Here is a 26,774-nt window from a genome sequence, read left to right as displayed (position 1 = left end):
AGTTTCCTCACTCCCTGGGTCACTTAGCCAGTGCTCACAACCGCTGTTCTCATGGCGATCAGACACCGAGCACTTGCATTCGGGCCATAATGAATGCTGACCCTCCGCCTTCACGTGCCCAACTGCACCACACTCGTGGTTCAGGCTGGAAGGTGGTGATGAGTCTAGAGGTCGTCGCTACAGAATCTCCTCCTCAGTCGCCTTCCTGCCTCAGACTGGGTACGCAGAGCAAGGTAAGTGCGTCGAGCCTCTCAGCACAATCACCTCGGGATGATGCAACGCTCCCCGAAGTGACGTCGCCTGCTCCCCCCGCCGCGAGGCCCCACCTCCAGCTATGTCACACGTGATCGTCCCTTTAGTGCCCCTCGCCTGGAGCTTGGACGTGTGGCTTACGCTTTATAACCCGTTGCGGTGGCTGGCCAGGACCATCTGACTCGGCTATGTGATTCAGTTCACCAGGCGCCCGCCCCATTTCAGCGGCATCAGTGTTACCTTGGTGCAGGGCGAAAACGCTTCCTCCCTGTGTGCAGAGATCGCAACCCTTCTACACAAGGACTTGATAGAGCCTGTCCCTCCAGCCGAGATGGAGAAGGGTTTCTACGGCCCTTACTCCATCGTACCCAAGAAAGGAGGTGGGTTGCAGCCAATCTTGGACCTGCAAGTTCTGAATCGGGCCTTGCACAGACTCCCGTTCAAGATGCTGACACAGAAACGTATTCTGACATGCGTCCGGCATCGAGATTGGTTCGCAGCGGTAGACCTGAAGGATCCGTACTTTCACGTCTCAATATTACCACATCACAGACACTTTCTACTGTTCGCTTTCGACGGCCAGGGGTATTAGTACAAGGACCTCCCCTTCAGACTGTCCCTGTCCCCTCACGTCTTCACGAAAGTAGCAGAGGCAGCAATTGCCCCATTAAGGGAAGTGGGCATTCACATATTCAACTACCTCAACGACTGGCTAATCTTAGTGCACTCTCGATAGTTGCTCTGTGTGTACAGGGACCTGGTGCTCACGCACCTCATCCGTTTAGGGCTTCGGGTCAACTGGGAAAAGAGCAATCTCTCCACGGTTCAGCGCATCTCAGTCTCAATGACAGCGCACCTCACGAGTGAGCATGCGCAATTGGTGCTGAGTTTATTCAGACCGAAAAAACAAACAGAAAAAAGAAACAATTTCAGAGGCTCCTGGGGCATATGGCATCCTCAACCCTCTTCTTGAAGACGGCCCTCCTGATCGTGCTTACTTCCATCAAGAGGGTTAGGGACCTGCAAGCGCACTCTGTCAGCGACACTTGCCTGGAGTTTGGTCCTGCAGACTCTCATGTCATCCTGAGACCCCGACCGGGCTACGTGCCCAAGGTTCCTATGACCCCATTCAAGTATCAGGTAGTGAACCTGCAAGCGCTGCTCCAGGAGGAGGCTGACCCAGCCTTAGCATTGTTGTGACCGGTGCGTGCTTTGCTGATCTATTTGGATCGCATGCAGAGCTTTAGATACTCTGAGCAGCTCTTTGTCTGCTTTAGTGGACAGCGGAAAGAGAACGCTTTCTCCAAACAGAAGCTTGCCCATTGGATTGTGGACGCCATTGCATTGGCCTACCAGACCCAGGCCGTGCCTGCCCCCTTGCGGGTTTGAGCACACTCTACAAGGAGTGTGGCATTCTCGTGGGCACTGGCCAGTGGCACCTCTCTAGCAGACATCTGCAGAGTGGCAGGCTGGGCAACACCCAATACCTTCACGAGATTTTACAATCTCCGGGTTGAGCCAGTCTTGTCCCTTGACAGGTCTGAACACGTAGAATTCTGTAAAATGGTGACAACAGCTGGCAGGGTGAAGACATGCGGTCTACTCCCCCAGTCGAGTCCACAAGTCACTGACCCTGGGTGTCCTTCCTCCCTAACCCTCTGGGTCCGAACTCAGCAGAGGAAGTTCTTTGCCACATGTTAACCTCCCCTGTTGAGCAGGATGTGGTCTACGCAGGGTCTTTTCCCCCTGAAAGTATAGAATTGGATAAGAACGCCTTCCCCGATGCGTGTTATAGCATTAGATGGCCCCAGCCGCATCTAACATTCTATGGAGAGAAAACATAGAGAACGAAAAGGCTGCGGCTGGCGCGGCCTGCTCCCAGGCTAGTTACATCCCTTCCCTCCCTCAGGGATGTGGGGATCTATGTGATGTCTCTTGGGGCGTTGGAGAAGGTTACGTGCAGTGTGATGCACATGCTATTTTCAAACACAGCAGCTAACAACTTAACATGTTCAGTGGTGTGGCTTTTTAGATAGGGACCCCTAGTGTCACTACATCGACACAACGTCAAGTGAGTTACAGAAGGGAAACGTCTTGGTTAAGCTCCGTTCCCTGATGGTGGGAATGAGACGTTGTGTCCCTCTTGCCACAACAATGTACTAAGCTGAGCTCAAAACCTGTCTGAACAGACACACGCTAACCTCCTTTTATACCCATATGTACGGGGGAGGTGCATGAAAATTCTGTTCACCAATTCTCATTGGCCTTTTCTCAAAGATAAGAGGCAACCAAGGCTCTCAAGAGAGACAACTAGTGTCACTACATCGACACAACGTCTCGTTCCCTCCATCAGGGAGCGAAGGTGACCGACACTTTCTTCTTCTTCTTCTTATTTTTTTTTAAGAAGAATATATTAAATAATATGAGGTTTCTTAGAATCTCTTTTTAAATAAATGTATAAATAAAATAAAATAAATAACACACACACACACACACACACACACACATTTTCCTTTTTTTACTTCTCTCTCTTCCACTCTCTTCTGTTTTCTTCTCTTTTGTTTTCTTCTCTTCTTTCTATTCTCTTATCTTCTGTTTTCTTCTCTTCTGCTCTCTTCTCTCTATTCTCTTCTCTTTTCTTCTCTTCTGTTCTCCTCTCTCTATTCTCTTCTCTTCTGTTCTCTTCTCTATTATGCATGAATGTCTCACACCACTGTTCTCGTGGGAGATCTGACTCAAATATCTCCTTGTTCGAGATCTCAAGTAATTCAGTGTCTCTGTGACATGCTGAATGTGCTATCATGCTGTCATTTGGCTTCTGTTGAGTTTACTTTGTTGGGTGCAGTCACTTTCTATTTTATATGCTGTTTGGTTTGAGGCTGTGCTCAGAATAGAGAAGGACAATGGCATTAAAAGTATTTGTACACGTAAAGGAAAAGTTAACCCAAAAATGACCTGTGACTTACTTTCTTCTGCAGAACACAAATTATGATTTTCAGCTCTGTAGGTCCATACAATTCAATTGAACAGTGAACAAAACTTTGCAGCTCCAAAAAGAACAAGGCAGTCCATATGACTCCAGTGGTTTACTCAATGTCTTCAGAAGTGATATGATAGGTGTGGGTGAGAAATATACACAGATCAGCCACAATATTAAAACCACTTACCTAATATTGTTTATTTCTCCCTTTTGCCGCCAATAGTATTCTGAGATGCTATTCTTCTCACCACAATTGTACAGTGGGTATCTGAGTTACTGTAGACTTTGTCAGTTCCAACCAGTCTGGCCATTCTCTGTTGTCCTCTCTCATCAACAAGGCATTTCCATATGCAGAGCTGCCACTCACTGGATGTTTTTTGTTTTTGACACCATTCGGAGTAAATTCTAGAGACTGTTGTGTGTGAAAATCCCAGGAGATCAGCAGTTAAAGAAATACTCAAACCAGCCCTTCACCAGGCACCAACAATCATCCATGCGATTATCTAATCAGCCAATCATGTGGCAGCAGTGCAGTGCATAAAATAATGCAGATATGGGTCAGGAGCTTTAGTTAATGTTTTTATCAACCATCAGAATGGGGAAAAATGTGATCTCAGTGATTTGGACCGTGGCATGATTGTTGGTGGCAGACGGGCTGATTTGAATATTTCTGTAATTGCTGATCTCCTGGGATTTTCACAGACGACAGTCTCAAGAATGGTGCCAAAAACTAAAAATATCCAGTGAGAGGCAGTTCTGTGGACGGAAATGCCTTGTTGATGAGAGAGGTCAACAGAGAATGGCCAGACTGGTTCGAACTGACAAATATGGTAACTCATATAACCACTCTGTGTGATGAATAGCATATCATAATGCTATTCTGAGATGCGGGTTGGTGCTGTTTTGGCAGCAGGAGGGGGACCTACATAATATTTGGCAGGTGGTTTTAATGTTGTGGCTGATCAGTTTATGTTTACGTTACTCACACTTTTACACGATTATTTGCATTGGGGTTTTTTTGCTCTAAAAGTCACATGAACTACTTATTCCTTGAAGTGTCCAAATAGTTTGTTGATGCCACTGTGTAATTTGCCTATGAGTGAATTTTAATCATGCTTCTGTTTCTTCATGTTTTCCAGGTGTGCACATTTCAGAGCCTTTCCTGAAAGAATTTCATCCTATTTTCAGTTTTGAAGTGAGTGGAATATAAGTAGTTGTGCATCATGACGTCTAAAGGCATCTGAATTTGCACATTTCCTAAGTATGTGACTCATTAAAAGTGACGTAAATCACCTCTGGGCCAGCACCAAACACATAGAAGGATGTGTTTTCTTCTTCCAATTGTGGAACAGCACTCAAACATATGAAGAATTTCTTTGTGGACCCATTGCACATCATGTTCTGGAGAATTTCATCCTAAAACGACTTGATAAAGTCACCCTTTGAGGTGTCCAGCTTCTCCTTCTAATTATTTATTGTCTGAAAGAAAACCTTTTTGTCCTGCAAATATGGGCCCATTCATGTCTCCATTTAATAACCTGCTATGCATGCTGCTGGGCATCTCTTTCACTGTCTGGTTCACACTGCTTTTGGTCTTCATCATTGTTCCCGCCATTTTTGGTCTGTCCTTCGGCATACGTAGGCTCTACATGAAGACGCTGCTGAAGGTGTTTGAGGTGAGTTCATAGAGTTCAATTTGTTCTTTTTTCATTCCTTTTTTCTGGATGAAAATGAACTGTTTCTAGAGAGTGGATTCTTGCTTCCATCATCAACACTTTTTCACCCACATTAAAATTACGTAAAGAGAAAGAAGGTTGAGAGACAGGCATGGTGGAGGAGTGACGAGCTGAGGTGCTTCTCCTCTCCAGCTGTGGCTCATTTATTACAACTTGTCTGAATTGGTTGTTTAAATGCTGTGCATTCTTACTGCTCACGCATACTGTACATGCATGTGGGCTTGCTGCTCTTTTTCTGTGGACACTATCTACACAGTCTGCAAAGTCTTCTGAAGTCATACCATAGCTTTGTGTTAAGAAATTGTGATTGACATTGCAGAAATGCAAGTCATTATTTGCTAGAAATCTTCCCCTCTGCTGTAACTCTCACATCTCTTTGAAGACGTGCCACATTTTATTGTGCATCAGCATGAATTTGATTAAAAACATACAGCAGAGGGAAAGATTGAAAGACATCATGTCATGAGCGCCTGTAAAAGAATAGCAAACGTTGATACATGTCCATAATGTATCCTCAACGGGCTCTACCCTTGTGCAGGCTATGAAGATTCATAATTTCCATTAAGAAGCTCAATTTGACAAATGAAAAGGTAAGATAGAGGGTCCAGTTTAGGCTCTGGTCAATTTAAAGAGAAACATTCACTTGATTTTAATACCCAGAGCATCAGCTTGTGTTTCCGTATTGTGAGTCTTATGCCGAGTTTACACTAAACTATTTTAAGCCCGATTTTATCTCGCCGACAGTTTTGTGGAGATCACCGACTAAAGCCTGAAATCATAGGCAAATCAGAGCGACGATCGCAATGTATGAACTATCAAAGACTCGATTTGAGATAACCGTCACGTCGCTGATGTCAGCAAGATGTCTAGAATGTTAAATATCTGGACCGGTCTGCGATTCCAAATCGTGCAATGTAAATTATGTTTTGAATGAATACAACTGCAGCGTTGATCTACAGCCAATGAGAGAGCAAGAAACGGGGTACAGGAAGTTTCAGTGGCTGCTGCAACAGAACATCAACTAGCATGGCTGCGGTATCAATAAAGTTTCTTTGGACCGAAGAAATGGAGGAAAAAATAGTGGAACATTGGTAGAAGCACCAGCGCTTTTTGATATTTCATCTGAACTGTACCACAACCGGGTGGAGAAAGAGAAGAGTTGGAGAGAAATTGCAAATTCTCTTGGACAGTCAAGTAAGCAAATAGGTCGATTTTTCAGTACGAGGTACTTTTTCATATTGTAACCAATAAAATATATTATGCCTTTACGTGATTCAAAACCATACACATCATATTCTGAAATGCATAACATATGATCATGCATTTGTTTTTGTATCTCGTATCACTTCTCGTGTGTACTCTGTTGTGAAATGTAATTTGAAGTCCAGGCAGAGTGGTCAGGGATTCGTCAATAGTGAAACGTTTTGTTATGTGTTCACCCCTGTCGCAGATTTTTCCTGTAATTTGAAAATTTTACAACTTCCACTACAAGACAGACAGATGTGCAATTTCAACGGTACCACGATCCAATGTCTATGAAAGACGTGTAGTATGTAGGAGGCATTAGTAAGTCTGGCATTGTGCAGTCCACATGCCTGAATATGTATGCTGACCTTATTCCACCTCCCACAGCTCTTTAATAAAGTGCTTGTTGTTCCCCAGGGAAACAGTTCTTTCTCAACATTAAGGATGCATGTGTGTGTATGTGTGTGTGTTGGTATCACATTTCTGTGTTTGTGTGACTTTTGTAGTCGTCTTGATATTAACTAAATGTTTCACATTAAAACAGCATAACAGTAAGTGTTGTACAATTACAGTGTTACAGACTCACAGTAATACAGTGTTAAACTAGTACAGCATTGCACTAATACAGCTTTGGACTATTACATTGCTACAGTAGTACAGCCTTACATTATAACATAGTTACAGACAGTAATGCAGTTTTACACTAACAGCGTTCCACTATTACAACATTACACCATTAGAGTATTACAGTGATACAGCATTACACTTTAGTAACAATACAGTAATAATGTGTTACACTATTACAGCTTTACACTATTACGTTGATATAGTTGTACAGCCTTACACTATAACATAGTAAGAGTAATGCAGTGTTACACTAATAGCATTCCACTATTACAACATTAAACTATTAGAGCATTACAGTGATACAGCATTACACTTTAGTAACATTACAGTAATACTGTATTACACTATTACAGCTTTAAACTATTACGATGATACAGTTGTACAGACTTACATTATAACATAGTAACAGACAGTAATGCAGTGTTACACTAACAGCGTTCCACTATTACAACATTACACCATTAGAGTATTACAGTGATACAGCATTGCACTTTAGTAACATTACAGTAATACTGTGTTACACTATTACAGCTTTACACTATTATGTTCATACAGTTGTACAGCCTTACACTATAACATAGTAACAGTAATGCAGTGTTACACTAACAGCGTTCCACTATTACAACATTACACTATTAGAGCATTACAGTGATACAGCATTACACTTTAGTAACATTACAGCAATACTGTATTACACTATTACAGCTTTACACTATTACGTTGATACAGTAGTACAGCCTTACACTATAACATAGTAACAGTAATGCAGTGTTACACTAACAGCGTTCCACTATTAAAACATTACACTATTAGAGTATTATAGTGATACAGCATTACACTTTAGTAACATTACAGTAATACTGTGTTACACTATTACAACTTTACACTATTGCATTGATACAATAGTACAGCCTTACACTATAACATAGTAACAGTAATACAGCGTTTCACTATTACAACATTACACTATTAGAGTATTATAGTGATACAGCATTACAATATAGTAACATTACAGTAATACTGTGTTACACTATTACAGCTTTACACTATTACAACATTACACTATTAGAGTATTATAGTGATACAGCATTACACTATAGTGGTGTTACTGTAATAATGTGTTACACTATTACAGCTTTACATTAATACAGCCTTACAGCAATACAGTGTTACATTATTACAGTGTTACACTATTACAGTGTTACAGTAATACAGCCTTAATACTGACTGCAATGCAGTTTTACACTAACAGCGCTGCACTGTTACAGCATTACACTATTAGAGCTTTACAATGATACAAGTTCTCGCCTCCTCCTTTCCATGGATCTACATTACAACAACATTACACTATAACAGCATTACAATAATACAGCATTACTCTATAACAGCATTACAGTAATACATTTTTACACCATAACAGCATTACAGAAATACAATGTTATTGTAATATAACATTAAACTATATCAGTGTTACACTGTTATAGCACTACACTATTATAGCATTCCATTATTACAATTCTACACTATTACAGTTTTATATTAATACAGTATTAAACTATAACAGTTGTTATGGTAATGCGGTGTTACAGCTACCACGCTGAATGACCTGCCACCCAAAGTAGAGAGGTGAGAACTAGGGACAGAACGGAGTCTGGAACCAGAAGACCTAAGCGACCGGATCGGGTTGTAGGGGAGAAGCAATTCACTAAGATAGTGAGGTGCTAGACCATGAAGGGATTTAAATGAAAGCAGGATAGTTTATATTTGATGTGAAACAAAACTGGTAACCAGTCAAACAGGTATGGAGTAATATGAGCTGAGCGCTTGGTATGTGTAAGAATTCTAGCAGCAGAATTTTTTATATATGGCAACCTAGCAATAGAGCTAGCAGGTAAACCAACCTGGAGTTAAGTGCCTTGCTCAAGGACACAGTGGTGGTGACTGTGGGGACCATACCGGCAACCTTCTGCTTTCCAGTTCTGTGCTTTAGCCCACTATGCCTCCACCACTCCAACTTAAATTCAACTTTACCCCTCTAAATAGTATTATGCAGTTGTAGTGCATTGATGTTTTGTTTAAATATAAAATAGTTTGGTCTATGTTTTATGATGTGGTGTCACTGAACTCTCAGTGGGATGGAAAATGAGAATACCACTCTTACTGTTCTACCACTCCAATTTAGGGGGGCCACTGGGGGGGGGGGGAGCAGGCCCATTGACATGGGGGCACTGGTGGTTGGAGGAAAGGGGTTGAAAAGTAAGAACGATGCGTGACATCAGCTGATAAGAAAAAATCATTTCAGAGGAGGGGCAAGTTATTATATTTTGTTGAAAGATTATAAACAAACTGTTTTATTTGGAACAACATGCACTGTTAAATAGCACACAATAAGACCCGGAATGTGGGGTCAATAAATGGGGTCAATTTTGATTTCATGTTAATTTTAAAGCCGGGTTGCATCTTCTTAGTTATTTCTATTATACTGAGCTGGACAAATGTTGTATTTTACTTAAGGTAGATAACAATTAATTTGTTTAAAAAATATGGAATTTGTTTATCTTTGTTCATTCTTCTGTTTTCCAGTGGGCCACACTGAGGATGGAAAGAGGAGCCAAGGAAAAGAACCATCTTCTATACAAGCCTTACACTAATGGTATGGTCCCCTGTGTATGCGTAAACACCATAAGCACTCAATCAATGAGTAAACAACCATGTACTCCTGCTGTGTGTGCTCATCTGCATGTAAATTGTCCGTGACATTGCTTGTTTTGTTGTGCCCCAATAAGGTGTTTTTGTCAGTTAACCTATCCACAGAAAGATCAAGCAGTGTGGCCTAGTATCAAGTGTAGTGTGACCACACGTTAGGCTGGATTTTGCTTTTCAATACGATAACACTTAAATTCACATTGTCATTTTCTCTCAGGCATTATTGCTAAAAAGCCCACGTCACTGGAGGACGAGCTCAAAGAGATTCGGCGAAATGTCAGAAACCGAGAGTTGGATGGCCACAAAGTTGGCTTCCCCACCACACGCTCCGCCCCTTACTCCTCAGAGTTTGAAATGTCAGACACCTTCTACTTTTTCCGCCGTGGCATTGAAAGCATTGTAGACGACGAGGTTACCAAACGTTTCACGGCAGAGGAGCTTGAGTCGTGGAACCTGTTGACCAGAAGCAACTATAACTTCCAGCATATCAGCACTAGACTGACTGTACTGTGGGGTCTTGGAGTGATCATCCGTTATGGCTTTCTGCTGCCTCTCAGGTGAGCAAGAGGGAATGGAGGGTCCACTGAGGTGAGGTACACATACAGTACAGGGATTTTGATCACTTTCTTTCTTATTTGTAAAATGTCAAATAAACCCTTATTTACGTATGTATTAAGGAGACGTGAGGACTAGAAGAGATGTTAAAGGGATAGTTCACCCAAAAATGTTTTTTTTCTTCATCATTTACCCACCCTCATGCCATCCCAGTTGTGTATGATTTTCTTTCTTCTGCTGAACACAAACAAATGAAGATTTTTAGAAGAATATCTCAGCTCTGTAGGTCCATTTATTATTTAAGTCAATGGTGGCCAGAACTTTGAAGCTGAGAAAATAAAAAAATGGCAGAATAAAATTAATTCATAGGACTCCAGTGTTTAAATCCATGTCTTCTGAAGGGAAATGATAAGTATGGGTGAGAAACAAGAAAAAAAAAAATATATCAGTCCTTTTTTTACAATAAATCTTGAACTTGGACCAGCTTCTACCAGTAGGTGGAGATATGCATGGAGAATGCAAACATAATGGGAAAAAAAAACAGCAAAAGAAAAAAAAGAAGAATGTGTAAATTTAAGTATAAAGAGATTTATAGTAAAAAAAGCACTTACTGTAAATATTGATCTGTTTCTCACCCACATATGTCATATCTTCACTAAAGACATGGATTAAACCACTGAAGTTTTATGGATAATCTTTATGCTGCCTTTATGAGATTTTTGGAGCTTCAAAGTTTTAGTCACCATTCACTTGCATTGTATGGACCTACAAAGCTGAGATATTCTTCTAAAAATAGTTGTTTGTGTTCAGCCAATGAAAGTAAGTCATAAACATCTGGCATGGCATGGAGGTGACTAAATGATGAGAGAATTTTCATTTTTGGGTGAACTATCCCTTTCACTCAGTGGTTCTCAAAATGTTTTGATGAATGCCCCCTACTTCATTCCCTTACCCCATGTTGGATGTGTACATTTTCTGGTATTAACAACAGTAAGGTTATCTATAATATCTATCAAAAATTAACATCTACTGTAATTTATGTGGCTAAATTATTCTGATATTATTCTGAGTTGGAACTCCTTTCATCAGATTCTTATTGATTCATATTCTGTCATCTCTTGGAATTTATGAAGGCAAAAAAACCAAGTTATTTTTTAGCGTAATATGAGGTAAAGAATCACAATTTATGAATCCAGTATTTACAATTATATTGGTAATTTGTAATATGTTCTTCGATTGTGATCTTGACCAACCGTTTTGGAGATTTCACTGTTCCCCCATTCAAGGAGATAGGAGCTGCATTGGCATGACTGGAAATAACCTCCCGAGAGCGTTCCAAAGATGGCCGACAATGGACTTGCTAGAAAGTTTTTGATTGTACTCACATTGATGACATAATTGGACTGCGGTTCAAGGAATCAAACCAAGTGTGAAAGTAATCTAAGAGCTCAAGACCAATCTGCGAGTAAAAACGCACCTGCTTAGTGTTCGCACTGCTCTGGCCATTAAGCTGTATCCATTTACAGAGCCATACAGGTGTATTAGCAGCGGTTGTGACTCTATTATGTATGTAGATATAATAGATAAGATATAATAGATATAGTCTATTTGATGCTGCTAAACCAGATCCTGCAGATGCGTCGCTAAACTTCAGAATCAGATGAATCACCCGTAAATGCGTACCAACCCGTATAATGGAGAACTGATTTACTCCAAATTTTAAATAAACTTTTTAATGTAAAGAGGAACATGACGATATATTTTATTAATATGACTGATAAACGCCTCCCATTTGTAACTTAATGCCCCCCTCTCTACTAATTGGCTCTCAGCGCCCCCTGGCATCCCTTGAATGCCCCCTGTTGAGAACCCCTGCTATAGTAGATGCTAAAATTGCAAATACAGGAGAAATTAAGCCACTGTTAACAAAAAAGTACCAAAACTTAACCACAGGTTTTGGACATCATGGTTTTTTGGACATGTTCCATGTGCTGTGCCATCATATTCTTTGGAGTACCTTGGAGTAGTGTGGTATTACGTGAGTATAGTAATCTATTACTTCCATGGTATATATCAAAGTACCATAGTAAAACCAGAAACCGTCACTGAACCATAGTACCACCACTGTTGTAATGTAATGGACATTAAAGAAAAAGATGAAGAGTAGAGTGAGGGAAGTACATCCTTGTTTGAGTTCAATTTTACCTCTTTGAACTTTTCTGAGTGTTCGGAAGTTTAAGGGAGGGAATAGAGGATGGAAAGTACAATGGAGGGAGTGACTGTGGAATAAGTTGCATTACTGTTAATACGTTAAGTGATAAGGCCTCCGCTTCTTTCTGTGCACTCAGTATTCAAATTAGAAACTGTTGCTTCGTAAAGAAAAGAGCAGCTACTCTCTGGGTTGAAGGCACTGCTGTTTAATTCTCGTTTACATGTCTGTGATAAGACAAATCAGCAGAGATACGTTTTCTTTTTACAAACTTGTTATTATCCACATACTATAAGTATAACAGTCCCGAGTTGTAATGTTTTAGTCTTGTTTTTACACAAGTTTACACAAGTTTTACCCAAAATGAAAATTCTGTCATCATTTACTAACCGTCATGCTGTTCCAAACTTGTATGGCTTTTTTTCTTCTTCTGTTGTACAAAAGGAAGAATGTTTCAGTCAATGTTTTCTTATAACAACAGTGTGTACAGTGACCAGGGACTGTCATTGTCCCAAAATAAATGAATAAATAAAATAAATTATAATTATTGCAGTCTAAAAGACTTGTATGATGTATTTCAATTTTCTGAAGCCTTACGATGACTTTGTATGAGGAACAGCAGAATTTTTGTTGTCATTCACTGAAAATCTTCCAAAAATCATCCAAACACAAAGAGTTTCAAACTTGGAGTGGATGCAATGAGGTTTGGTGACCTTGGTGTGCGCACGTGTTAAGTTTGTACATTTGTACAGAGATCATTTCACCTCTAAAGAACTAAATTGTGCCAAAAAATGACCAAGAAAATTACTAAAACTGCAATTGCGAGTGGGGTGGCCAATGCGAACTGTTCTTTAATAGCTGATTTAAGCAATTGAAGGCATTTGCAAGTGTCTGTACTTGGAATGAATAATGGTCCAACCTTAGTTTTGACCAGACAACGTTAGAATTCTACATCATTCTAACTTATTAGTCTATGTCATTGTCCTGGAACACAAGTCTGACATTAGCAATTTAAATATAGGCTAATTCTGCTTCCCCTCAGGGCCATATGGAGCTTGTGTAGGATTAATGTCAGTCAGGGCAACGGCCTTAACCCACATTTCTTAATAGAAACTCCTCACTGTCCCACATGTACGTTTGAGAGGTAGAAGAGCTTAATATCTTAGATCTATTATATCAGATGTTCTGACCTGGGTATAATGGGATTAATTGAATAATGGACATAAACATAAATGTTCTGTGTTGCCATTAATTTAAGTGCTCAGAACATTCCAGCAACTCTACAACTGTTAAGTCTTTAATGTTAAATGAAAGTTTTCAGAGAAATCAAGCATTAAATTGGATGTCTTTGTCGGGCTGTGGATGAGATGCAGTGAGTAGCATTCACGTTAGGGTTGGATTGATACAAATATTTTGGATTTGGCACGATACAACAATACTAAATAAACACTTTTGGCAACAAATAAACAACCTCAAAGAACTACTGAATTTTTCACATGATTAGGGCACAATGTATTTGTTGATGAATTGGGGAATAAAATGGTAAAATAATTAAAGGTATTTACCCTCATGAAATGCGTATGTCTTTCTTTCTTCTGCAGAACACTAAAGAAGATTTTTAGAAGAATATTTCAGCTCTGTAGGTCCATATAATGTGATTGAATGGTGACCAGAACTTTGAAGCTCCAAAAAGCACATAAAGGCAGCATAAAAGTAATCTATAAGACTCCAGTGGTTAAATCTATAGTGGTTAAACCTCCAGAAGCGATATGATTGGTTTGGATGAGAAACAGATCAATATTTAAGTCCTTTTTTACTCTGATCAGTAGGTGATGAATGCTAAAAGCAAAAGAAGAACAATGTGAAAGTAAAAGTGGAGATTGATAGTAAAAAAGAACATTAGGAAATGTTCAGGAAAAGCTGTAACATTGATTTTAGTCCGTTTAAATTACTAAATTAAACTAATATATATATATATATCTTACTCTTATAATTTCCGGTCCACACTTTGCTGTCCTTCAAATTAAAGCCGAAAATAAAATTCAAAAATAATATATATATTGGCACACATGCTCTTGACATACTGGAGCACACAAGCAGGTTTGAGTCTAACCTGTGTCGTGTTCTCGTCCCATTGCCCTTGTCTTACTCTTATGATTTCCTGTCCACCTTTTTCTGTCCCTTGAATTCAAGCCGAAAATAAAATTCAAAATTGAAACAGATTTGTTTTCAGATATTAGTGGTAAAATCTCTTGTTCTGTATTTATCAGGTTGACATTAGCAGTCACTGGAGTGAGCCTATTGGTTGTCTTCACCACCATTATTGGTCTTCTGCCCAACGGGAGGTAAGAAACAATTATATATATATATATATATATATATATATATATATATATATATATATATATATATATATATATATAAAACACTTTCCTGTCAGTAAATTGCTTTGCTGTGGGACTCCATGCTGTGGTGCAACTACAATTTCAGCATTTATTTTTAAGTATGGCCTCAGTGAAGTAGTGAAGTATTCAGATTATAGAGTCTGATGATACAGATAATTAAAGTGTATGTTTGTGTGTGTGTTTGCAGGATGAAAAATGTACTCAGTGAGAAAGTGCACCTAATGTGTTACCGTATCTGTGTGAGAGCACTGACGGCTATCATCACGTATCATCACAGGTGAAACAAAGTGGTTCTTACAATAGTGGATATTCAGGATTTTCTAATAGTATAAAATAGTAGTGAACTGTTGGATGCAAACACAATCTCTTTTATTAGCTGACATCCCCTGGCAGTCCCTAGGCATATTTGAAATGACTTATTGTTCTACATATTTGGTTTGTATTGATCACCGTATTCATTGTCCGTACAGTAATCAGTGTGACATATTGACCCTGTTTACACCTGGTAGTAAGATTCATCTCAGGTGATACACATCGCTGTTTACACCTGGTCACTTAAATGCATATCCTGTGACCACTTGTGTTTGGATTTGGAGGGGAGGGTCTCTGATTTCATGACGACATTCATCAATCACTGTTATTGTGTTACTGTGTGATATTAAAGCACAACAAAAGTCAGAAAAGATAAAGAAAGCTCAGAAAAAATAAATAAGTGGTGTGCTCTTTCTCCCAGATGCAGTTGAAATTTGATCTAAGAACAAATACAACATTTCGAGCAGATTTGTCGTAATTTAAGTTCCTGTGTTAGCCTGCGCTTCAGATGTGTGTGCTTGTCATCCGTGTCCCTGCATGCTGATATCAAACACACTGAAGAAGATCCGTGAAGTTCCCATGCTTGTGTGCATATGTCTCCACTTTTTAAATTTTTTCAATCAGATGGTTATTTCCTTTTAAAGCTTCTCGTAACCAGCAAAGTGCAGTGGATGATTGACAGGTGGGGGGGGTGGTGCTTTGCTGCTGTCAGGGACACATCAGGATGGATTAGTGTTTATACTTCTAATGCAATGTTGTCACACTGCGTTTTTTTACTACTTTCGTTGTGCTTTTTGTGATCACAAAATGTTAAATACACCGTTTAGACATGTATTTATTTAGCGCTGACCACATGTGATCCGATATATTTGGAAATAGAAGGCAAAATGCCATGCAGGGAAATTAGGTCATTGAAATTAATCATTGAAATGAACGAATCGAGTCTCTGAAATTAATTTGGGAGGGAGAGAGCAACAGAGAGGACATTCTAGAAAGCAATGTGATTATTGCCTCTGATACTTATAGAAAAAAACAGTTTGTTACTAGAAAAACTAGACTACAGTATTTTGAAAATGGCAGAGCAACTGTCAGACTAATGAAAAATTGAATTAAAGGGATAGTTCACCAAGAAATGAAATTTCTCTCATCATTTACTCATGACTTTCTTTCTTCTGCAGAACTCAAATTAAGATTTTGAGCTCCAAAAGCACATAAAGGCAGCATAAAAGTAATCCATATGACTCCAGTGGTTTAATATGTGTCCTCTGCAGCAATATGATCAGTTTTGGGTGAGAACTGACCAAAATGTTACTATTTTTTCACTATAAACCTTGACATCAGTAGTCTCCTCAGCGATTGTGATTTCAAGATCGATTACACTTCCTATAGCACCATCTATGCCCATGCATCAAGCACTAGGAAATGTAATCGCGCTATGCCAAGAGACTGCGATGGCAAGATGTACAGTGAAAAACTAGAAATATTTTGGTCTGTTCTCACCCAAAACCAGTGAGATTGCTTCTGAAGACACATATTAAATTACTGGAGTTGTATAGATGATGTTTATGCTGCCTTTATGTGCTTTTTGAAGTTCACAGTTTTGGTCATCATTCACTTTGCTTTGTAAGGACCTGAGAGCTGAGATAATCTTCTAAAAATCCACGTTTGTGTTCTAGAGAATAAAGAAAGTCATACAGATCTTAGCTGGCATGAGGGTGAGTAAATGATGAGAGAATTTTTGGATGATCTATCCCTTTAAGTTAGTTGCACTAAAAGTCACTATTTTTAGTTTGTTATTCCACATATGTTGTATTTGCTTGAATGTACAGTATGTGTAATTGTGTTACATTGCAGCATGTGAAAGTTAAATAGTGAAAGATTTTCTCCTGACTGTATCACCTTTTACACACTCACTGCTCACAATTCCTTCTCTGTCTTTCTCTGCAACAGCGAAAATAAGCCCAAGAATGGAGGCATCTGTGTCGCCAACCATACGTCACCCATCGATGTCATTATTCTGGCCAGTGACGGGTACTATGCCATGGTAGGTGTGCGTGTTTAATTGTTTTTTCTGAAACTATAGTGTGTGTGTGTGTTTGTGTGTGTGTGTGGGAAAGAGAGTCTGAGAGGGTCATTATCCAAATGGTATTAATGGTGCGGGTGCATATGTGTGCGTGTGTATCAGGTGGGTCAAATCCATGGCGGACTGATGGGTGTGATTCAGAGGTCCATGGTGAAAGCATGTCCACACATCTGGTTTGAACGCTCTGAAGTGAAAGATCGCCATCTAGTGGCGAAAAGGTGACACAGCATCACTGTTTACCTAATGTTTTTTTCTTCCACACAAAATTGTCAGATCTTTTACAACTTTTACATAAACATATTTCAATCCACATTATTTGCTCAAATGATTCACTGCATATTGCAGAAATTATAGTTATTACCACTCATTCTTATGATCTTTTTTAGTGCTTTATTAATTAAATGAATTTATTTCCAGATTGAGCGATCATGTCAAAGATAAAACAAAACTACCCATCCTCATTTTCCCTGAAGGTGAGCTGAACCCTCCTTCTCAGTAATGAATGTTTATTGAGTGAAATGTTCACAATGACTCTCATGAAGCACATGGTCATCACATAGCTGGTTTTGAAAGTTTTATGCTTTATTTATGTTTATGTACTATATGTTTCCAGGGACCTGCATTAATAACACATCAGTGATGATGTTTAAGAAAGGAAGCTTTGAAATTTGCTCTACTGTCTACCCTGTCGCCATAAAGGTCAGCAAATTTCTGTTCCTTAATAGCTGTCATCCATATTTGTATACAAGGTAAATATAATCACAGGCTGCCCCAGGATATCAGTGATATTGTCTCTTTGGTTTTTGTTCTCTAACTCCGCCCTTAGTTCTCAGCCCCACCCCTTTATTACCATATCTATTGAATCATCTCTCTATTTCACTCATTACTCATTTACTCTCTAATGCAAATCCCCTCTGATACATGCCCTTTTTTTCTTCCTTTTACACTTGAAACACACACTAGTCATTGATTTGATTCACATGTTTGTTCCAAACTTAAAGAATGTCTTCAGTAAACAGTTATTAATGATGAGTACTACAGCAGAATGTTCATTTCTGGTTGGCTGTGTAATCTTCTGTTGACCTATCTTTGGTCGGATGGACAAATAGTCCCACACCAGACTCAAATAGACAAAGCAATGTTTTAAAAGAACCACAGAGCCACAGAGTTTACACTTTTGGGGCGAATTAAGCTAGGAACGTTTTGCATAAAGGTTATTTAATAACATATTTAAGCTAGGATAGAAGAATGTTTTTTAATATAAAAATGCACACTTCAGCTTTAAGACTTTGCACTATGTCTAGAACACTAATCAAATGTAAGCAAATTTGTGACATTAACCATGTTAACACACAAAGTGCTCTTTGGAACATGTAATGGTGTGGGGGGGGGGTGTTGAAGGCAGAAAACTGAAGCTTGTAATTTTATGAAAGCTCTTACAGTTCATTATTTCAATATATTAAAACTTTGATTATTTTTTTAGCTGTAAAGTTAATTCAATCGTTGTTTTAAGGTTTATGGCGTCATGTCTTTATGGCAATGAAGTTGAAACACTGGACCTAACTCTACACAACTCTACTTTATCACACTGAAATCATGTTAACATGTATATTGTTTACATCTTGTGGCTATACTTTTGAAACAGTGAGTATTTTCATGTTTACGGATTGGCCCCCATTCACTTCCATTGTAAATGTCTCACTGGTACCCAGATTTAAGCTTCTTTTTTTTTAACAAAAGGAGAGACGAGTCAAAAGAAATTTTTGTGGTTATCAACCTTATGCCACAAATAAGCTCAACCTGTATCGAAGCTGGAATATTCCTTTAACAAATCATGCTGTGATAACATGGATCATCAGGTTTCGTACAAACTTGTGAAGTCGATAAGGGAAAAGGGGGCATACCGAATACAAAGAAATTCTGAAATTAATGTTCCTTTTTCAGTTAATGTTTTCGCTCAAATTGCTGATAATATAATGTATTAAAAATGTTTTTTTAGATTAGAAAATAATGCAGAATGGATGTATTTTCTCAGATTTTGCACCCCACTGTGTTTTTACATTCAAGATCCCAGATGTGCATGACTTTCTTTCTTTTGCTGAACACAAATTAAGATTATTAGATGAATATTTCAGTTCTGTAGTTCCTAATAATGCAAGTGAATGGTGACCAAAGCTCCTACAAGCACAAAAAGGCAGCCAGGGTCGGGTGGATAACTTTAAGAAAGTATTCTGGGCTGAATACTGAATACTCTCTCTTAAACGTATTCAGAATACATCAAATGAAAAGCAACATACTCAGAATATTCTTAGATACATTTGTATGAAGGCAAGGCACAATTGGAGGAATTAAGTGTGATATTATTATCTTTTCTGAAGTGCCACACCTCCACTTTGAACTAATCTAAGTCAATTTGAATAGCCAGTTCTTTAAATTAGATGTGGAGTTGGACACTTATGTTTTTTCATTATGGAAGAAAGAAGACAAACAGAAGGCAGTTTTTGGTCAACTACAATATTTTAATATTTTATCAACATTTTAATCTTTTTCTTAACCCGTTATTTTATTGGGCTGACAAAGAATAATACATATTGCCTCAAAATTAGATAAGAAATGCAAATAAACTGTATTTATTTTTTAGATGTATCTGGATGCCATAAAGTATTGAGGTCATGTGACAACAATGTAATATATTAATGATTTTAAGTAGGCTTGCTTGCATATATCCATATTTAGTCATTGAGCTTTCTATCTCTATTATTACCAGTACTTTTATTTTGGGTGCTTTTGATTCTTTTACTCATCCTTTGTGCATCAATTTGAATGAAGTGAGAAAAAGTGAGAAAAAATATTAATATGCTTGTATGTTACAATATGTGTCACACTGAACTAGCCTCGCGTACGCCTATAAGCCACATGTTTTACAGTAGTTATTTACTGTACATGAGGTGTTTCTGTCATCGTTTGTACTCTGATCTACTTCAAGTCCGTTTTGCTCATTCGGTCTTGGCAGTAGTAGGCCTACTTTCTTCATATTTATTTTTTACTTATTCATAGTAGTCTATTATTGTCATTAATAACTGCTATTTCTCAACCGTTCAGCAAGTTTCAGATGTAGATGTGACTTACCAAATGCTTATCGTGAGCCATCCATCTTTACTCCACCTTTACAAACGTATTATACAATGTTATTTACACAGCAACAATCGGGGGAAACAATGTATCATGCGCATAAATGTTTTATTTGTGGAAATACGTTGCAGACTGTATTGACACAGCTGACAGCACGCTGATTGTTAAGATGGGCCAGTGCGGTTTCCAGATATTAAATCCGGGATTCATTATACATGAATAAGACATTGTATTTCTATTCTTTAGTGCCTACCATCAGAACTTTTGGGGACCGCAGTCCATTTTTAAAGTAGCCCAATAACACAACCCACGATTCTTTGATTTTAACCCACGTTTGTGTTTTCAAATTAGCCCAATTTGGCATGAAACCCTGGCAACACTGCTCACGCGCTGGGGATGAAAGCGAAGATGGGGATGAGAGCGAGAAGACGCGTCTGCACTGTTCAGAAAAACTGTTCAGAACAACAATCAAGTTTCTCACTTGATTGACAAGAATTCTGTTCTTTATACCTTATTTTGTGGTCATTTTTGAGAAGACTATTTTAAAAGTATTCTAACAAAATGTTATAAAGATAATGTATTCTGAATACAGGTGCTTCGAAACATAACCAGAGCTGAATACAATAGCTTCATTTTTGTATTCTGAATATGTAACGCTGTTACATGTATTCTGTGACAGCACAACCCTGAAGGCAGCATAAATGTAATCCATAAGACTCCAGTGGTTAAATCCATGTCGTCTGAAGCGATATGATAAGTGTGGGTGAGAAACAGATCAATATTTAAGTCCTTTTTTACTTAAAATTCTCCTCCCTGCCCAATAGGTGGCAATATGCACAAAGAATGTGAATAGCCATAAACAAAAGTAGAAGAATGTGCAAGTGGAGATTGATAGTAAAAAAGGAATTAAAAAATGTATCTGTTCCTCACTTACACTTATCCCTCCTGAAGACATGGATTAAACCACTGGAGTCGTATGGATTATTTTCATGCTGCATTTATGTCCTTTTTGGGGCTTCAAAAATTTGGCACCCATTCACTTGCATTGTATGGACCTACAGAGCTGAGATATTCTTCTAAAAATCTTTAGTTGTATTTAGCAGAAGAAAGAAAGTCATACACATCTGAGATGGCACTGATGTGAGTAAATGATGAGAGAATTTTCATTTTTGGCAAACTATCCCTTTCTATTCCCATTTCTTAAAGGAATTATTTTATCTACTGTAATGATAAAAACAATTCTACGGCTAGACAATTAGGTTATTGTCCTTCATTAACCTTGTAATGATGTTATAGTGTTCACTGTTTGTTTTATTGTCTCTGGTGTACACAGTATGACCCTCGGTTTGGTGAAGCCTTTTGGAACAGCAGTAAGTTTGGGATGGTGAATTACCTGCTTAGAATGATGAGCAGTTGGGCTATTGTCTGCAGTGTCTGGTACCTGCCTCCCATGACCCGCCAGGTATTTATCTTATGATCTTTGAATGCATGATTTATTAAGTGCAGTAATATCTTTGTGGTATGAATGACTTGCATTGCCTGCACAGCTTTTGCATTGGGGCATTTAGTACACAAATCAAGCACAAATGTGATCTGTGTGGGTTTGGATTTCTGGTCTCAAGCTCTTCGTCCACCCACAACAGATTGGAAAGGGGCATCTGTTTGCATGTGGACATGCAAATAAACAAATAGGCCATTGCTTTTAACACACGTGCAGACACCTGTCTCCAAAAAAAACAAACTCCTCACATAGGTAAATCAATGTTTTGAATGTCGCAGAAATTTCCAATTTGAAAAAGCAGGCATGGAAAAATGCTTGTTTTACCATTTCAGTAAGATAATTAATTTAAATGAAATTGCTGAAAATAATTGTTAACGAGTATGAAAAATGCATGAACTTGAATTCTTTTCACCCAGTAAATTCAAATTCTGTCATTATTTAGTTATCTTCATGTCGTTCCAAGCCTGTATTCATTTATTTCTTCTATGAAATGCATAAGAAGAAAAACTGAAAAATGTTCTTGTTGCTCTTTTCCATGCAGTTGCAGTGAATGGAGATTGGAAATTGTAATCTTCAAAAAGAATCATAAAAGTGGTCTTTACTACTTGTGAACTGTGTCCCAAGTCTTCTGTAGTCATATGATAGCTTTGTGAGAAGAAAAGACTGAAATGTATGCTATTTTTTTACTGAGTTCATGAGAGAAGTAGAAATGAACAAATCATACTTTCGAGTCAGATCTTTTCACTTGATCAGGTTCACAAAACTGGTCTAAATTATTAATTCACAAATCGGACCGCTTGAGTTCTCGAGTTAATAACTCATGGGAGGGCATGATTATCAGTGAGTAGCGTCTTGAATTTCAGTATTTCACTCTGACAAAGCTATCGTATGACTTCAGAAGACTTGGAATATAAGCCATAAGTTGTGTGAACAACTTTAATTATGCATTTGCATCCTTTTTGAAGCTTGAAAACTCCAGTCCCCATTCTTTGCAATTGCGCGGAAAAGATTGACCATAATATTCTTCAAAATTCCTCCATTTTCTGTTCCACAGAAGAAATAGTTATACAGGTTTGGAACGACATAAGTTTGCGCAAATGATGATAGAAATTATTTTTTATTTTTTTTATTTAACCAAAAACATTGCTTTAAAGTCCTTTAAACTTGGTTTGTTTCCTCTCTGTACAGGAAGGTGAGGATGCAGTGCAGTTTGCTAACAGAGTAAAGGCCGCCATCGCTAGACGGGGTGGTATGGTGGACCTGCTGTGGCAAGTCAGCTCTTGTTACTCATCTCTGTGCCCACAGTAAAAAAATAAAAAAACACTGATAAAGCTACAGATTGAGAGATATGTGACAGGTTTCTATTTGAATTTAAAAATTTTTTATTATTCATAATTTAGCCAACATCATTTGTTGTTGTCTTTAGGGATGGTGGGTTGAAACGAGACAAAGTGAAAGACACTTTCAAAGAGGAGCAACAAAAACTGTACAGCAAAATTTTGGTTGGAACGCAAGAGGACCGCAGTCGTTCCTGAGGAGAGAAGGATGAATCAGGTGAGGAGCAGAGGGCAAGAGAATTTCACAGGCCTGGTGGATGTTATTATGACCCTGATTTAGATCCAATTAAAAAAAAAACGTCCTTGTTTAATTGTTCCTCTGTTTCAAAGGGAATGAGTTTGGTAACTGTTGGGTCAAGTCAATGAAGTGAGTGCTTCAGCCCATTGTGGCCTGAATGCTCATTGTCAAGGAGTCATTGAGACGTTTTTCTCTCCTTTTCATTTGTTCGTGGTTTGTTTGTAATGTTGTTACCTTGTGTGTGGATCTTTTGTTATTTCTTTTATCTTTTCTCATTATTTACTTTATTGCTTTTTTGACATCAATGATGGTAATCATTAGGACATTCTAAAAGATTAAATGTGATGGCAGTGTTGTATGCCCTTTGTGCATGCAGTTAGTTCTGTACAGTTGGGTCCCAAAGTCTTTAATTTAATACATCATTTTTATTACAAATTACATTATCAGCATAACAATTTGAGTGAGAAGTTGAATTGAAACTTTTGAATTTTTAAATTTCTTACGACGTCACCATTTTGCCTTAATGACAGCATGCACTTTAGGTGGCATGGACTCCACAGGATATGATCCATGTCACCCAGCATGAAAGTGGAAGAAAGAAATCAAACTTTTTGTGCAAAGGAGTTAGCATGGTCAGTGTCACAAATATGCATACATTTGACCTAGAACAAATTCTTTGATTACAATTTTTTAAAAAGCAGAATCTGTCCTGTTGAGGTTTAAATAAAAAAAAAAAGAAAATGCCAGATTTTCACTGCAGTCAAAGACATTTGGACCCCACTGTACTGTAGGTACTTTCGGCTAAAGCCTTCACACACTTCCCTTCATGTCTGTCTGCCAAATCTTTGCTGCATGAGTCACTTTAATCCAGTAGATTTTGAAAGGAGGGTAAATCAGCATTATGTGTGGGAAAACCTGCCATTTATTTTGAAGAGATTAAGGTTATACTTAAGGTTTAAATTTCTTTAGATTAAATTAAAACCAGACTTTGCAGTGTTTCAACAATGCTACAAAACATGTATATGCAACTCTAAAACCCTTATGAATCTCTGAAACTAAACTGTTTATACTGAGGTGTTTTAGCAATATGAAATCCTGTATGTATTTTTTTTCTCTGTTGTTTCTATGCGGATAGAATTGTGCCACAGGCCTTTCCTTGTATTTCAGAACTACAGTAATGTGAATTCCTTTGACTGTGTTTGGTTAAAACCACTGATGAACACATTGTGTGTTTAGTTCAAAAGTTCAAGTGATGCGGAGTCGCATTTGTACAGCATGTGAGGGTGAGAATGCAGTTTCTGAATCATTTTAGCTTTTAGTATAGTCATGATCATTTCAATAAGTCAGCAAAAAGAGTATTATTACTCTTTAACCCTTAAATGCATGGGCATTTTGCCAAACATTATTGCATACCTCAGGTCTTTAGCGCTATTGCACTTATATCTATCCAAAAAGGTTCAACAAAATTCAGTATTTCCCAACTAAAATGTTATGAGACTCAACTGTCTGTCAAATGCATATTGAAGCACACAACACAGAAGCTAACCAAAAGCTTACACATAAGAGTCTTTTTTACACATTTTAGTCCTGCTATTCATAAGAATATCTGATCCAACTTAATCTTATTAGTATGTGCTATCTGGCGAATTCGGGGTTTTATGGTGAAGGCATGGTTCATGTTGTTACTTGACTGGATAATAACCCAATACAACCCTATTAATACACACACACACACACACACACACACACACACACACACACACACACACACACACTATTATATGTTACAGATGTAACTCGCATGTTGTGCCCAAATAATTTATCATATTCTCACAGATTTTCACTCAAGAATTTCACACTATTGGGCTGAAATGAAAAACATTCAATCTGCTGTACTTTAAGCTTTGTATTTAAAGCAGATGATCAGGTGTATTCTACTTTTAAATGAATTACGTACTTACTTTCCATCCATTAAGTATCGGTATACTCCAGTTCTTCTGTCTTGAGCATCAGTCAAAATGGGGGAGGGGTAGTCCACTGCATGCAAAATCTGAGGTATTGTTTGGGAAACATGGCCATAATGATGGTCAGGACATTTCTGATTTCCAAAAGTTGGTAGGGACATGTCCCTATCATCCCTACCTAAATTTACGCCTATGGTTCACCACCATTGTGCAAAAAATCATGATATAATAGTAATTTTTATGAATATGGCACTAATTAATAAAGAAATTGATATTCTGTGACAGTAATTACCGCAGATTACCACATTTTTGGTGATGTGGACGAAAACACTGAACCCAGCCATACAAATGTAATCAGATATAAAACGCAGAATGTTATGGAATTTGACATATTTGGTATCAAAAATAAAATGTTTGAATGTACAATTAATCCTAGTGTGTTTATTAAACTGCAAAAGGCTGAGATTTAATTAAATGTACGTATATATAATCTGCATGTGCTGCACGCTTCACAATTAATTTGTGAAGCAGGCCACTAATTCACTGGCAACACAGATTCATTAACATTGCATGCTGTGTGTGTGTGTGTGTGTGTGTGTGTGTGTGTGTGTGTGTGTGTGTGTGTGTGTGTGTGTGTGTGTGTGTGTGTAGTAGATGAAAGAAATCAGATCGCTCCAAAGCGCACTGAACATACAGACTCTAAATTTGTTTAAATAAATCAGTTTTTTGGGGTTTAATAATCAATCTGGCCACATAGCAAACTGCTAATCTGGAAGTGAGAAACTACCATCAAAAACACACAAATGGAAAAATAAAAGCTTGATTTAAATGGATGTGTGTAATGGGGAAAAAAGAAAACAATATTTCACTTACAATAAAGTAATATAGTAATTTTAACATTTTGATGTGTAAAACATTTTCGAATACAGAATAAAAAAAAATAAGTATTCAATAACCACAACTGCATCACCTCTTGTGTTTTTGCTTCAATATTATTATTAGGCACAGAAAATGTCCTGGTTAAATTGTGCCTTGAAAAGAGCGGGAACACTGATCCTAACTATGCACGATTATAGTTAGTGCCATTTTATTATTTGCATGTAGCACTGATTTTTCCCTGCTGTCTTCATCTCTGTCAGAACAGACCTCTAATTCATTTTTGGATCACGAGATGCAGCACAACCATCAAAGATGTCATCATAATGAATGTTTAAAGAAAAACACTGGAAAAGCAGATCAGACAGTCGCAAAAACTGTTTGGACAGTTTTATGTGTTGAGGGGACAGAGTTGAACAATTGTAATAACACTGCCAGTGATTTGACTTCTGCCAAGCCCCCAAACAACACCTTGCCAGTACGTCCACTCACTGGTTGTGGAGTGATACAGTATAATATGCTCCAGTGTGTTACAGTCATATGTGCAAACTGATAAATGTCTTGTTTGTTAATAAAAGAACTTCAACACAATCTGTCCGTCTCAAATTTGTGAAAA

At 38.1% G+C, this 26,774-nt stretch overlaps 1 protein-coding gene across 3 annotated transcripts in view; it reads left to right on the top strand.

The window, feature by feature from the left end:
- LOC127630848 (glycerol-3-phosphate acyltransferase 4-like) overlaps nucleotides 1–26,702 on the top strand; it is a 29,935-nt gene extending 3,233 nt beyond the window's left edge. For 2 of the 3 annotated variants that reach the window (XM_052108673.1, XM_052108672.1), the window contains exons 2-13: nucleotides 4,372–4,908; nucleotides 9,424–9,493; nucleotides 9,764–10,103; nucleotides 14,581–14,655; nucleotides 14,903–14,992; nucleotides 16,978–17,071; nucleotides 17,213–17,328; nucleotides 17,528–17,583; nucleotides 17,724–17,809; nucleotides 21,576–21,704; nucleotides 22,932–23,011; nucleotides 23,170–26,702. In XM_052108673.1, coding sequence (XP_051964633.1) covers nucleotides 4,741–4,908; nucleotides 9,424–9,493; nucleotides 9,764–10,103; nucleotides 14,581–14,655; nucleotides 14,903–14,992; nucleotides 16,978–17,071; nucleotides 17,213–17,328; nucleotides 17,528–17,583; nucleotides 17,724–17,809; nucleotides 21,576–21,704; nucleotides 22,932–23,011; nucleotides 23,170–23,278 — 1,413 coding nt within the window. In that variant the 5' untranslated portion in view covers nucleotides 4,372–4,740 and the 3' untranslated portion in view covers nucleotides 23,279–26,702. The remainder of the gene's footprint in view (nucleotides 1–4,371; nucleotides 4,909–9,423; nucleotides 9,494–9,763; nucleotides 10,104–14,580; nucleotides 14,656–14,902; nucleotides 14,993–16,977; nucleotides 17,072–17,212; nucleotides 17,329–17,527; nucleotides 17,584–17,723; nucleotides 17,810–21,575; nucleotides 21,705–22,931; nucleotides 23,012–23,169) is intronic. The other variant, XM_052108674.1, reaches the window with a different exon arrangement.
- The last annotated feature ends 72 nt before the right edge of the window (nucleotides 26,703–26,774 follow it).

This window comes from Xyrauchen texanus, chromosome 37 (genome assembly GCF_025860055.1).
Source record: "Xyrauchen texanus isolate HMW12.3.18 chromosome 37, RBS_HiC_50CHRs, whole genome shotgun sequence".
Taxonomy (NCBI): Eukaryota; Metazoa; Chordata; class Actinopteri; order Cypriniformes; family Catostomidae; genus Xyrauchen; species Xyrauchen texanus.
The sequence above is the reverse complement of the archived record's forward strand: the minus strand, read 5'-3'. Positions and strand labels throughout refer to the sequence as shown.